Source organism: Nicotiana tabacum, chromosome 9 (assembly GCF_000715075.1).
Source record: "Nicotiana tabacum cultivar K326 chromosome 9, ASM71507v2, whole genome shotgun sequence".
Classification (NCBI taxonomy): domain Eukaryota; kingdom Viridiplantae; phylum Streptophyta; class Magnoliopsida; order Solanales; family Solanaceae; genus Nicotiana; species Nicotiana tabacum.
This window is the reverse complement of record NC_134088.1, coordinates 54,834,036-54,849,195: the sequence shown is the minus strand read 5'-3', so window position 1 is coordinate 54,849,195 and position 15,160 is coordinate 54,834,036. Positions and strand designations below refer to the sequence as shown.

Below are 15,160 nucleotides of genomic sequence, written 5' to 3'. Positions count from 1 at the left end.
AGTCTCCCGTTCAGTAGCAAGCAGAAACTGAATCTGAAATTGACATTTCTGGAATCTAGAGAGGTGCTTTGTTCTCTTTTGGTGAAAGACCAAAACTGTTGAGACTATGTATAGCTAATTCTAGTTGTCAAAGTTGATAGTAATAATGTTTTTGTGCCTTGTTTCTGTTTCTTCTATCGTCACGGCCCTTCCACATGAAAGAGAATTTATATACCTTTCATGATGTTCACCTTAACAAGATTTACCTTGGTGCTATTTGACATGACCCAGTGTATCCAGAGGCGGATCCAGGATTTAGGGGTTATGGGTGCCGACCTAATCGATGTGATCAACTCGAGCGTCGATTCGGGACTTCGGGGTATATAGACAAATAGATCAAACGAAAGAAAATATAATAACTATAACTAATTGACGCAAAGCATAAAACTTCCAACAACATTTTTAATATCATATACAATCAATTTACAATTGTCCTCGACGAGCTTTCATATTTTGAAAACGATCAATAATGACATCATTACTTACATTTGTAAATACATCACGCTCTATGTAATAAATTAAACAATCATTTAAATATTGATCACCCATATTGTTCCTCTCTTCATTCTTTATCTGCTTCATGGATGAGAATGCTCTCTCCACAGTTGCGGTAGCAACATGTAAAATCAGAGTTAACTTCACAAGTAAATAAACATACGAATTAGTCTCCACAAGATTTGTCTCAACCAATGCTTTTGCCAAATCACTAATTCCTTGCAAGTTGGAGAACTTGGGATTGCCAACTCGCATATGAATTATGAAAGTATCTAGTTGATAACTCAAGTCTCGAATGTGTACTTCATCAAACTCATTTGGGTAACATTTTGCTAAAGTCATTATTCTACCTTTATCAAAATTAGCAAAAGAATTGGCTGGATTCAAACTAGCCATCCCAAGAAGCAAATCGCTACTCACTACATCAAAACGGTCATTAAGCTCTTGAAGTTGCACATCAATTACAACATAAAAGATATCAACACGCAAGTGGTGTGAATAACAAATATCAGAAGACTTACGCTTCGACTTTTCAGGAAAATAGGATTCATCCATCTTGGGAATCATAATATCATGCATATGACAAAATGAGAAAACATCATCTAGCAAAGATTCCCATCCAGTTTCCCTCATATCTTGCAATCTTTTCTTTTTAATATTAAGAAACTCCACGGCATTAACAATATCTTGATCTCTCTTTTGTAGGATCTTGTTCAACTCATTTGACATTACCAAAACTTTCAACATCAAGTGAAGCATAAAAACAAATTTGAATGTTATTATCTCACTCAAAAGATATTTTGCTTGATTTCTCTCATTTGAGGTGGAACGTTCATGTTCAATCACTTCAAGTACACGAATAATAGATGAGAAAATAACAATAACGTTATCTAATGTTTTGAAATATGATCCCCAACGAGTATCACCTGGTCTTTGAAGCCCGCGTTCTTGATTTAGTCCTCGCCCGGTATGAATTTCACCGGACTCAAGTAATTGCTCCAGTTTTTCAGCTTGAAGATGGCGAAGCAAATCTCTGCGCTTAAAAGATACTCCAATGACATTCAATACATTAGTAACATGACAAAAGAAGTCTTCGACATCCAAATATTTTTTAGACATAGCTACAAGTGTTAATTGCAATTGATGAGCAAAACAATGTATGTAATATGCCGATGAGCTGTTTTTCATAATCAAAGTCTTAAGCCCACTTATCTCTCCCCTCATGTTACTAGCTCCATCATAACCTTGTCCACGTATTTGAGACGGACTTAGTAAGTGGTCCGAAAGCAAAGAGTAGATTGCTTCCTTCAATGAGCATGCCGATGTATCACTAACATAGACAAGACCAACAAATCACTCTACCACTTCACCATTTTTATTAACATAACGCAAAACAAGAGCCATTTGTTCTTTGTGTGAGATATCTTTGGACTCATCAACTAATATACCAAAATAATCTCCATTCAAGTCTCCAATTATAGCCTTTAATATTTCTTTTGCACAAGCATTGATAATATCCTTTTGGATCATAGGGCAAGTCAAAGTATCATTTTGTGGAGCATTTTCTAATATTACTTTTCCCACATCTAGATGCTTGTCCCCATGCCATCATAAGAATCTTAGAAAGAGGCCTTGATTTGTTGAAGATTCACTTTCGTCATGGTCCCTAAAAGGTAATCCATACAACAATAGAAGTCTTGCCACACCAATTGATGCTTCTAAACGCATTCGATACTCACTTTTTAATTTCTCGGAGTGCTTATAAAAAATAACTTGAATTGATTGATGATGATTTGATAAATCTAGTATCTTCTTGAAACATTTATCATGGACCCTATTAACATCACCAACATGTAAACACAATCTTTTAAGACCCTTATTCCAAGCCCTAAAATCATTTTTAGTATAAAATTCACCCGTACTTCCATGAATAAATTCATTTTTGAACAAATAACAACATAAGCAAAATGCCGCATCTTTCTTCACACTATACTCCAACCATTTAAAAAATTGACCATTGAACCAACTTGGAACAAATTGAAGCATTCTTCCTCCTATTTGAGTTTTGGGAAATTGATGCTTGGAAGGTTGACAAGGACCTTGTTGATTGTAATGTTTCCTTACTTCATCTCGTATTCTAGGGTTATAGTCAGCGATATGTATTCTTTCTCCTGGATCGCCTTTAAGTGATCACAAATCGAGTTTATTTATAAGATAGGAATGATTGGCATTCGCTTGGATCAAGGATTGACAACTAGGACTTGGTCGAGAATGGTCCAACCTCGTGACAAATTTATCAATCTCAATCAATTCCTATAAAATAGAAGTTCATTCTAGTGAGAAATATAGAACAATTTCTACCAGGTCATACCATCAATAAGTTTAGTTATTTTAAATTCTACAGTGAAACCATTTAAGAGACATTTGATTTTCAAACACAACCAAAGAAATACATAACAAAAAAAATCAAAATAGTGACAATCAAGTTTAGCAAGAACACTAATATCCAACTAAATACAAAATAAAAATATAGCAAGAACATATATTTGATGGGAAAAAAATAGCCACATAGGGTTAAGAAATAAACATGAGGAGGTGAGGATTGAGGAAACTTTACAATGGTGGGCGTAGTGCAATGACTAGTGAGCAATGAATGTGTGAAGCATCAAGCATCCGCAAAGGTAAAGCAAAATAAATGCTTACAGTAACAGTCTAACAGAGAAGCAAGAAGTAGAAGCAGTGGTGTGAATGAAGGCTGAAGCAGCAAGAATCGGAGAAAGGGAAAGGAAAAAATGGACTTGGGGAATTGGGACATTGTTTTACCTTTAATTATAAGAGAATATTCTATAAAGAGTACTTTTATTTTTATTTTATCTTATTTATTTATACCTAAACAAACAAACAAACAGAAAAGTAAAACATTTACTATAAAATATAGAAGAGTGTGCCGTGTAGTGTACTTAATTTTCTTAAACAAACAAACAGAAAAGTAAAACATTTACTATAAAATATAGAAGAGTGTGATGTGTAGTGTACTTAATTTTCTTAAATTGCAACTGAATGTAAGCCAAAAATTTATTTGCTCCCGCCTGGATTCGAACTCTTGCCCTGCTGAACGAAAAGGCAGACCCTTGCCACTGGCACCTTTGCCACTTTTGTTCTACGGGTGGCACTTTAAATATATATATTCTATTTCTTATACTTATTTACATATATACATAAGGTTTTTGCCGAAACTTGCGGGTGGCGTACCACCCCGAACCGTGTACATAAATCCGCCCCCGTTGAGGATGGAGACCAAAATGGGAAGGAACAGTCACGGTGCAGTGTAAGAACAAATGACTATTAGTTTCTGCTTTTCTTCCACATAGATGACATCTTGAGCACAACTGCACACCTTTTTTCATTAAATTGTCCTGTGTTAAACAGGTATGTTTAACTACCAACCAAACAAAACATGCCACTTTGTAAGGGATTTTGGCTTTCCATATGTGTTTCCATGGCCAAAGATCAGTCATCATGTTTGTTTGATTAAGCACCTGATAAGAAGATTTAACAGACTGTGCCTCAGCCACCATGCCTCACCAGCATTCAGATTCACCCCTGTAAAATGATTGAGTGTGTTGTAGAAGTCTGTGATTCTAGTGATCTCCCAATCATTCAAAAATCTTCTATAAGTGAGATTCCATCCTTGAGCTGACCAAACATCATAGATAGTGGCCTTCTGCTGCTGATTTATGAAAAAAATATCAGGATACATTGTTTTCAAAGGCTCATGCCCCAACCAGTTGTCTTCCCAAAAAGAGGTGTTCTGCCCATTCCCCACTCTAAAGCTGATTTTGTTGCTGAAAATTTGCCAAAGAGCTCTAATTGCCTTCCAAACACTTACCCCATATGGAGAGGTTACTTTTTTTGTTTTCCAAGGCCCCTCCTCTCCATATTTGTTTTTAATTACCATCCTCCATAACGAATGTTCTTCATTAGTATATCTCCACAGGCATTTGATGAGGAGGCTTTGGTTATGTTTCCTCAAGTTTTTGATTCCCAAGCCTCCCTGTTTCTAGCGGAGAGTAAGAGTCTTCCATTTAACTAAATGGTACCCTCTTCATTCTGCAAGCACTATTTGTGCGGCAGAATGAATGTTAATAAATGGCATATGTGTGAAAGCAGTTACGCATGCAAATGCACTGTAGTTTGGTCTGGTGATGAAAGATTATCTGTACTACTTGAGAGATTCCCTAGGAAGAATGTTCTCCCTTCGTTGGTTGTTGTAGGTTACATTCTTTGCTTAAACAACTAGGTCAGAAAAGAGAGAATGATGAGCTCTTCCTCTGAATTTTGTTTTATGCTTTTCTTCTTGGAGAGGCATTAGACAACTGATAGCATATTGCTGAACATAACTTTTTTGTGGTTTTTCTTGTCTTGTTTTCTTTTTTCCTTTTTCTTTTTTCTCAACCTCTTTTATAATGATCTTTGGCAAGGAAATATGGTTTGCCCTATTGTAAGAGTGGTTGTCTTAGGCAAGTGTGTTTTGCTTGCCGCATTGTTGTGCAATTCAACTTACACCAGGACAAGAATATGAAGCGAGAAAATGTGTTGGAGTAAAATTTTGAAATTCTTTATAATATTATAGAGTTGGACATTGGCCAAACGGTTAGAAAGTATACTTTAAAAGCTAAACCTCTTAAAGGAAGCAACTTTCACAATAGACTTCCCAGAAAACGGTTATTCTTTGAGAGGGGAAAAGAAGCAAAGCAATGTCAGAAATGTTCCAAGGTATCAAAAGGAAACCTATTTATATTAGTTTCAACGCTCATTTCGAATCAAAACCAGATAATCAAAGTATTGCAAATATTCATTTCCTTCACACAACATCCTTGTTAAATGGCAGCACGGAGGTCATCGTTTCGCTTTCGCCTTCCTTGGTCTCGAGATGAACCACCTCCACCTCCACCTCCACCTCCAGCACCAGCAACCCAACCATCTACTCGACCCAATGCTGGCACGGCTCCCTCTCCGGCAACTCGACCAGCAGCAGGGTCACAGCCAGCTGCATGGACCAGCGCAAACAATCTGTCCAGAGCTGAAACCCCAACCAACAACCAGCCACCCAACCCCACGAGAAACGCCACTCCTTCAATTCCTACTTCACCAACTAAAGCTGGAACTCTGGACAATAATCAGCTGCCCAACACCAAAACCAGCACAACTCCAACACCATCTATCTCTCCACCTCGTCCTATCGAATCCTCCACCCCAAGCACAAGCCAATCACCTGCTACTCCTACCACTGCTGGCTCTTCGACTGAAACCCGAACCCCTACCCAAGCCTCAAATATGAGCTCTACCTCCACCAATTCTCCAGCTCGGCCTACGTCTCAAACCACCACCAGTAACCCTACTACACCAAAGGTTGCTCAGAGGCCACCATTTAGGCCCGCAGGGGCAGCTCCCTCTCCCAAGAATCGGGCATCTAAGAACGAGTCTCAACCTTCCTCACCATCTCAAGCAACTAACAAGTCCCGTAATACATCTCAACCAGCTTCACCATCTGGTGCAGCAAATAGGTCTCGTGCATCTCAATCCCAATCTCCATCTCGCTCAGCTCCTCAATCACCAGCTATGACTCCAACATCCTCCCCAACACGCAAGGCTCCCCACGTCCTTTCATCCAAAGCAGGCCAGGAGTCTTCAAACTCTCCATCCGTTGTGAAATCTCAAATGCATGAAAAGAATCAGGAAACTACTCTGCCAACATCGCCACCACAATCATTGCATGGGATTTCAAAGCCTTCTTCCAAATCCATAGAAGCAGATAAAGAAGCAACAGAACAAATGGAGCTTCGAACCAAGAAAGAAACCAAGTCAGATGCGGACTCTGAAGCAAAAATAAGGTTCACAGACAAGGCAATGCAACCTTCAGAAGAATCAGTGCCAAAATCCACTATAACAGGCATTACAAAAGGTCCATCTGAGAAATCAGATTCTTCCAGTATCAGTGGTGAACCTAAAATGCTCAAAGAGTCAGATACCAACAATCAGGAAACCAAAGAAGTAGTGCAAGAATCTAGACGTAAAGACTATGGTGCTGGAGAAAGAACCCCTGAAGTTCAATCGAAGCAAGAGGGTTCTAGCAAAGATCAGGTTTTGAAAAACTCTGGATCTAATGGAAGGCAGACAAGAACAACTACAACTCAGCCAAGAAACAAAACTGTGGTCAGTGGTTCTAGTCATAAAACTGTAGTATCCAATGAAGCACATATTCCCATTCACAAAGAGATCAAAGATAACATCTCAAAGGTTCTTAATAGAGTGGCAGTTGGAGATGACACGCAAAAAACCGGAAAAACGCCAGTGAATGTGATCACTCTTGCAGGTGATAATAGAGGAGCATCTATGCAACTTGGCTCCGATTCATCCACAAAAGGAGGGCGAATCCACATTCACAGAGGATACAAAATCAACCCTGATGAAAGTGCTGACACAACCACAGATGGGGAGGGAAGTCCAAAAGATTCAAAGACTAAGGAAGATCAAACCATAGCTGCATACATTAATTGCAATGTACAGGGAATCAACAACTCTATTGTATTTAATAGTTCCATAACAGAAAGAGATCCAGGTGTACACATGTCGATCCCTTCAGAACCTGTACATTCAAGTCTGTTTGATGCACACAAGGCAGAAGTCAATGTTACACCTGCTAGAACAATCAGAAGGAGATGTCTCAGAGGCCTTTTCCTTGAATCAAGTGATTCTGATCCAGATAAACCTCGGCGACATGGTTGTCGAGTTGGCTGCAATGAGAAGAAAAAAATAACAAGATAAACGTTCTTTAAACAACTACACTTGATCTCAAAAATTCCTTGTATACATATTTTATAATATATGTGTCAAGCAAATGTAATAAAGATGTGAGTGATTCATGAGATATGCTTGTTTGGTCCACTTCAGCAGGTTTGTTGTGAGCAAGGAGAGTAGGTAAAATTCTCAATTGAAACAAAAAGATGAAAAGAAATCGCTTGGTAATTAAAACAGCGATAGTATTTCTTTCAAGTTGACTCAATTTTTTAAACAAATTAACCATGCTAAAGAACAGAAGAAACTGGCAATTTTACTGTTTTCACATTGAAAGCATATCATCCTACTTTAACACAAAGTAACCTAGCCTCCACATAAAAGATTGTCTCTTGGGCCCGCGGGGGGGGGGGGGGGGGATATTAGGCTACTTACTTAGAAGACAAAGCATGAAAAAGTATTTCAAATCAGTACTCAAGAAATCGGCTATATCATGGTCTCTAGTTTCCTGTAAAAGAAGGTTTTACTGATTGCTGTTAAACTTAAAAGCTTGTAGGAGTCTTTAATAGGTTACTAAAGAAATTCACAAAGTTATTTATACAAACAATTGGGCCTATGTTGATATTCCATTATCCCCAGAAAAGAAAACATTAAAATTCTCATTTATTAACATTAGGGCGGTAGGTGTAGATTCATATCTAATCAAACACCTTAGCTTACTCAGTTATTTATAGTTAAAGTTGGAAGGATTTGATAACTTGAAACTATAAACATGTTTACATAGGAGCCTATGTAACAATGCTTAACCAAATCTTAACTATTGGTTTCTGGTGGTCATTATGGATTCAGTCAATGAAAACAGAGAATGTTTTTGTTGATACTAACTTAGTAGTACTAAAGAATTAACAGTAAGGGATCTTAAATAAGAAGTATCCGTTAATCAAAAGCTGATGTTGTCAAACTAACAGAAAAATGGAAACATTAATTGATTATTTAGTTACTGATTTTGTTTTCTAATATGAGGACACTGCATGAGTTACGCCAACTTTACCCTGTATCAGCCTCCCATTTACCAACAATTTTGCATAAAAAAAGATCTTCTTCAATAAAGCGCTAATCTGATATGCTCAAGCCAGAGTTTTTAATATGATACAAAATTCCAAATCTACAAAAATCTGACTTTGACTCTGTGTACGGGTAAAATCGGGGGCAAAGTTTTCTCCGATTCCCCGATAAGGGAACGAGAGGGAAGCACGGTTCGACGCAACTACAAGCAAGGCCGAAGGATCCCTCGTATCGGAACTCGGGAGGAGTGAACGATATATCTAGGATCGGGCACGACAAAATAACGGACTCGGACCAAGTAAAATTTCGAGACCACGGAAAAAGGAGGAACAGTTGGTCGTGATAAGTGGGGAGCCGTAATATTCACCCTCAACCGGAATTACAACACGGATCCCATCCGATATCAACTGCGGATTGGCATTTACCGGAAAAAGAAGATTTTTACCTTATTTAGACTTGTATTAGGACTAAAATTCCCCTACTATATAAAGGGGAGAATTCTTTTATTTTTAACACATTATTGACACGCATATCAAAGCAATAAAAGTTCATTTTTGTCTTCTAACTATTATTCAAAGTGTTCTTCGGTTATTCTCTTCTTTGATTGTAAACGAGCTCATATCGAGGACTCGATCGAGACTGATTTTCAGTGTTCAACTTAAGGCCAGGCCTGATTGTTACATAGCGATTGGTTTGTCCGTTCATTCTCTCTTTAATTTAATTATATATTGTTCTTAGATCATTCGTATTGAATTAAATCACGTATTCTTTAAATCGCATATAAATTTAATTGTTACTTATTTTTAAGGGTAAACAGTTTGGCGCCCACTGTGGGGTTAAGGATAATAGTGGTGATTTGATACGAATCTCCATAACACACCCTGTTTTATGTTTGTTCTTTAATGTTTTGATTCCAAAGGTTAGTCCAAGGATGTCAAATTCTCAGTCGGCCCATTTGAACGTTGACGCTGAGTCAGGCCACCATGACGAAAATAGTAATGTGATACCTGGCAATGATGTGCCCCATGTTGATCCCAATAGTGTCCCAGCCGCCAACCCGGTCGATGCTAACTCACAGGTTGCCATCAACATCAATCTACCAACTGATCCCAAAAACAGCGTTCACGGGGCACCCCGACCATCGGCTCGAGAGGCGCCCGAAGGTGAAGGTGATGGGGTGAGCTTGCAGCTTATTTTTGAAATGTTGCAAGCTCAGCAAGCGACAATAGCGCAGTTACAGAACTAGAGCCACGCCCCTAACAGGGTGGAGCCCGAGCGAACCAGGGAAAATACTCGAAGGGATGAACAAGTTGTCATGGAACCGGGAGAATTCGGGCCCGGGGAAACTTCCGAGGTAATAAAGATGCTCGAAGCGTTGACAAAACGGGTGGAGTCTGGCGAGAAAAAGATAGAGGCCAACGACAAGAAGGTTGAAACTTATAACTCCAGGATCGATCAGATCCCGGGAGCACCACTGATATTGAAAGGGCCGGATTCCAAAAGGTTCATTCAGAAGCCTTTCCCCCATGAGCGCGGCACCGAAGCCGATCCCAAAGAGGTTTCGAATGCCCGACATTCCCAAGTATGGGACCACAGATCCAAATGAGCATGTAACCTCCTATACATGCGCATCAAGGGGAATGACCTGGAAGACGACGAGATTGAGTCGGTGTTGCTAAAAATATTTGGGAAAACCTTGTCCAAGGGAGAAATGGTATGGTATCACAACTTGCCTCCAAATTCTATTGACTCATTTGCTATGCTTGCAGATGCTTTCGTAAAGGCCCATGCGGGCGCCATCAAGGTCGAGACGAGAAATTCGGACCTTTTCAAGGTCAAGTAGAGGGATAACAAGATTCTTAGGGAGTTTGTGTTGAGGTTCCAAATGGAACGAATGGATCTGCCCCCGATCGCAGATGATTGGGCCGTTCAGGCATTTATTCAAGGGCTCAACCCCCAAAGATCCGTGGCTTCTCAGCAGTTAAAGCAAACTTGGTAGAGTACCCGGCGGTCACCTGGGCCGAAGTCCACAACAGGTATCAATCAAAGATCAGAGTCGAGGACGACCAACTCGAGGCCACTTCGGGGTCTATTTATCCCAACAGAACCAATGACGGGTCTAAGAGAATCATCGATCAGGAGCCAAGGTCGGTCCGTGATCCATACCAGTCGTATGGTGCGGATACGAGGGGAAACGGATCTGGGCGCTACCCAACAAAGAACGACAAGAGAAATGATCAAGGACCAAGCAGTCGGGGCCTGATGGGTAAGAGCGGGTTTGACAGGTCGCTCGGGAGTAGGGAAGCACGGGGATTATTGGAGTATAATTTCAACGCAAACGCTGCAAGTATAGTGTCAGCCATAGGACGCATCAAAGAGACCAAGTGTCCAAAACCACTGCAGTTTGATCATGCCCAGAGAGATCATAGCTTGGTGTGTAAATACCACAGTACTCACAGTCATAGGACCGAAGATTGTCGATAGCTAAGAGAAGAAGTAGATCGATTGTTCAACAATGGACACCTTCAGGAATTCCAAAGCAAGCGAGCCAAAAACTACTTCAGAAACAGGGACGCCAACAAACAGGTCGAACAAGAGGAGCCCCAGCATGTGATCAACATGATCATTGGGGAGTGGATGTCCCCCAATGGCCAATGATAAAATGCACCAAAGTTTCCATCATGAGGGAAAAATGCACCCGGGATTACGTCCCGGAAGGGGCCATCTCGTTCAGAAATAAAGACGCCGAGGGCATCATCCAGCCTCACAACGATGCACTGGTAATATTCGTACTTATCAATAAATCTTAGGTTAAACGCATGTTGATTGATCCAGGTACCTCGACCAACATCATCCGATTGAGGGTTGTAGAACAACTGGGGTTGCATGACCAAATCATACCGGCGGTCCGGGTATTGAACGGATTCAACATGGCGTGCGAAACCATAAAGGGTGAGATAACTTTACCGGTAAACACTGCCGAGACCATCCAAGAAACTAAGTTCTACGTGATAGAAGGGGATATAAGGTACAACACTTTGTTCGGAAGGCCATGGGTTCACAACATGAGAGCGGTGCCTTCAACCTTACATCAAGCACTGAAATTTCCCACTCCGGGAGGAGTCAAAATAGTCTACGGGGAATAGCCAGCCACAAAAGAAATGTTCGTTGTCGATGAAGTAATCCCGGTGCCCGCAGTTTAGACATCAAAAAGCATGGAACCGACCAAAAAAAAAGAAACTAAATAGCAATCAATGATACCGGCCTCAACCGATCCGAAAAAACTGAAGGAGCACGGAGCAGGTGATAAGGATGATTACGGCGTCCCGAGATCTTTTATAGCGATCGATGACACCGACACCACCAAATCGACGATCGTGGAGTTAGAGCAGGTTATATTGGTGGAGCACCTACCGGATCGAAAGGCATACCTCGTCACGGGACTAACCCCCGAGCTCAGGAAAAAACTTAAGGATTTTTTTTTGATGACCCGATAGGTCATTTATAGTTTTACCCTTCATTTTTGCATTCTGAGACCTCGTATAGCTCCGTTTAGCGTTCCTCAATTTGCATGCACAGTCGACATCCTTTTTTGAAAGTTTTTTATGAGAAAATTGATGAAAATGTGAAATCGTGCCTTAAAATTCATTTGAGTTGACTACAGTCAACGTTTTGTATAAACAGACCCGGAACTGTATTTTGACGATTTCGGTGGATCTGTATCGTGATTGGGAGCTCGGGCGTATGCCCGGAATCGAATTCGAAAGTCCCTACCTTGAATTAACGTAATTTATGGAAAATTAGAAATTTAAAACTTTAAAGAATTCCTAAGTTTGACCATAAGTTGACTTTATTGCTATTGGATTCAAATTTCAATTCCGGAACTTGGTATAAATTTATTACAGTATTTATAACTTGTCTGCAAAATTTGGTACAAAACGGAGTTGATTTTACGTGATTCAGATGTCCACTTGAAAAATTGCATGTTCTTAAGTTTCATTAAATTTTTTATTCTTTTTGGTATCTGATTCGTAGTTCTAAGTGTTATTTTGGTGTTTTGATTGCACGAGCGAGTTCGTATGATATTTTTGGACTTGTGTGCACGTTTGGTTTGGAGCCCCGAGGGCTCGGGTGAGTTTTGAATGAGTGGCAGAGTGTTGAAAGAGTCAGAACTTTGCTGGTTCTGGTGCACATGCCTCAGACCTCGCAATTTCGAGGTCTGGTTCGCATTTCCAATAATACAGAGCCTCTATCAGGTTTGCATTTGCGAACAACTTCTTCGTAATTGCGAAGAGGAGGCTGGAACAACAGGGAACGCAATTGCGATCAATTTGTCGCTTTTTCAAAGCTCCAGTGTTCGCATTTGCCAACAAAGCATCGCAATTGCGATGGTAGCAGAGATGTGGGCTTTTTTGCATTTACAAAGAATTTCTCGCATTTGCGAACCCCATGTCGCAATTGCAATTTCTGCACCTGGACAAAAAAGGAAAAAAATGGGATTTAGCTCATTTCTATCAAACTCTCAACCCTAAACACCATCTTCCCAAGAGATTTTCTTCCTAAATTCATTGGTAAGTGACTTTAATCTACTTCTTTTCAATTACCCATTACATTTGGGTAGAATTAGGTATTTTTGTAAATTTGGGATTTAGACCTCGAATTGAGGTCGGATTTCGAAACTAATTATATAACCAGGCTCGAGGGTGAATGGGTGATTGGGTTTTGGTCCAAATCTCGGGTTTTGACCAAGCGGGCCAGGGGTTGACTCTTGTTGACTTTTTCCGAAATCATTAAAGATTGAATCTTTTTCACTCATGGGTAATTTCTAAAGCTTATTTTGGATTGTTTGAACGATATTTGGTTAGATTTGAATTGTTTGGAGGCGGATTTTAGAGGAAAGGCTCCAATTGAGCTTTGATTTAATTGCGCAGTGAGGTAAGTGTCGTGGTTAACCTTGACTTAAGGGATTATGACTTGTTTGCCTATTTGCTACGTGATTAACATGTGGGTACAACGTATATGTGAGGTGACGAGCATTTATGCGTTGTTGTTTGGATAAAGCATGCGGGTGGAACTTGTTGCCTTTTTAATTATGATATCCATGCTTATGTTAGATTATTACTTATTTGATCATTTCTTTCATAATTATTGCTTAATTAGTAATGGTTGAGTATTTTGGAAGTTGAGGTCTGGTATCTTGGCATCATATTTGACGTAAAGCACATTCTCTGCGCTATTTATCTCCCGAATTTATATTATCTTTACTACATGGTAAGGGAGAGTGTTAAAGCACAAAGGGTGATGCCGTGTCGTCTATATCATTTATTCATTGTTACATGGATAGATCGAGAGTAAAAGCACGGAGGGTGATGCTGTGTTATCCTTCCCAATTATTCATCATTACATGGGTAAATTGAGAGTAAAAGCAAGAAGAGTGATGTTGTGCCATTTCATTTTACTTATGTTATCATTTCATGGTAAGGATGAGAGTAAAAGCACGAAGGGTGATGCCGTTCCATATTTATACCTTATGTTTATCTATCTTCACAATCAGAAAATGATAAAAACTGTAATTAAATAATTTCTTCTTGGAATGTATTTAGCTACCTGAATCATGTAATTTGAATTAAAGTCTCAGTTCTCCGTTACTGTATTATCTTCTTGGAATGTATTTAATTTATGCGATCGTGTATTACTAAGTAACTATAAATATATTATTAAAATTTTATAATATTTCCTGACCACTCTTCCAACCGAAGTAGTGGGAATTTTTCATGCAAAATTTCAAACAATTAAGTTTTCCACCGATTTTGTCGGTGGCTTCATCAGGGAGAAGTCAAAATATTGTTGACCAAATTAACAAACGCGTCCGTAATCAATTCTACAATCTATAATCTACAAAATCCAGTGTAATCTTACGAGTGAGGTCTGGAGAAGGTGAGATGTACGCAGCCTTACCCCTACTCTAAAAAGGCAGAGATGTTGTTTACAATAGACCCTCGCTAAAGAAAATATGAGAAGGAACATCGGCAACAAGTAGTAACAACACAAGATATTAAGAAAATTAAGGCAATGAAAGCAATCAAACAATAGGTAGTGATAGCAATATGAGAATAAACGAATACAAGATATTAAGAAAGCCGACGCAAAGATAGACTTCAAATAATGAGTAGTAATATCAATCTAAGAATAAAACAAAATCATACTGACACTAATGTTACCGGATTAAGAAAGAAAAAGGAACACGCTCGACTATATACTAACTTTCTACACTAATCATCGACTTCCACACCCTTCTATCAAGGGTCATGTTCTCAGTAAGCTCCAACTGCGCTATATCCTACCTAATCACCTCTCTATAATACTTCTTTGGCCTACCTTTATCCCTCATCATACCCACCAAGGCCAGCCTCTCACACCTCCTAATTGGGGCATCTATACTTCTCCTCTTAAGATCGTCAGGATCCGGATTCCCACTTTCGGGACCGTAATGACGCCTAACATTTCACTTACTAGTCAAGACAACATTAGTTAGATTATTTAACCAATTTTACCAATTCAAAATAAAATATCAATAAAGATAAACCGAAATAGTCTGAAGTGAAATAAATAAATACATATGACGATATCCAATCATCTCCAAAAATATGGAGTCACGAAGACATGAGTAACTAGAGTACTACATATGTGGTCTGAAATAAAGTACAACTGTCTGAGACTCAGTATAACAGTAAAGTAGAGAAAGAAGGGGACTTCAGGGCTG

The 15,160-nt window shown here is 39.4% G+C and overlaps 2 protein-coding genes across 2 annotated transcripts; one reads left to right on the top strand and one right to left on the bottom strand.

Moving 5' to 3' along the window:
• Positions 1–462: 462 nt before the first annotated feature.
• On the bottom strand, positions 463–1,758 carry LOC107797252 (uncharacterized). Its single transcript, XM_016620124.2, has one exon. The coding sequence runs from the start codon at positions 1,756–1,758 to the stop codon at positions 463–465; it is 1,296 nt and encodes a 431-aa protein (XP_016475610.2).
• Positions 1,759–5,327: 3,569 nt separating this feature from the next.
• LOC107797249 (uncharacterized) lies at positions 5,328–7,654 on the top strand. The gene has a single exon (XM_016620122.2). The coding sequence runs from the start codon at positions 5,419–5,421 to the stop codon at positions 7,360–7,362; it is 1,944 nt and encodes a 647-aa protein (XP_016475608.1). The 5' UTR covers positions 5,328–5,418; the 3' UTR covers positions 7,363–7,654.
• The last annotated feature ends 7,506 nt before the right edge of the window (positions 7,655–15,160 follow it).

Coding starts and splice junctions, on each gene's coding strand:
- LOC107797252 (XM_016620124.2), bottom strand. CDS start 1,758: ATGAGGGGAGAGATAAGTGGGCTTAAGACTTTGATTATGAAAAACAGC.
- LOC107797249 (XM_016620122.2), top strand. CDS start 5,419: ATGGCAGCACGGAGGTCATCGTTTCGCTTTCGCCTTCCTTGGTCTCGA.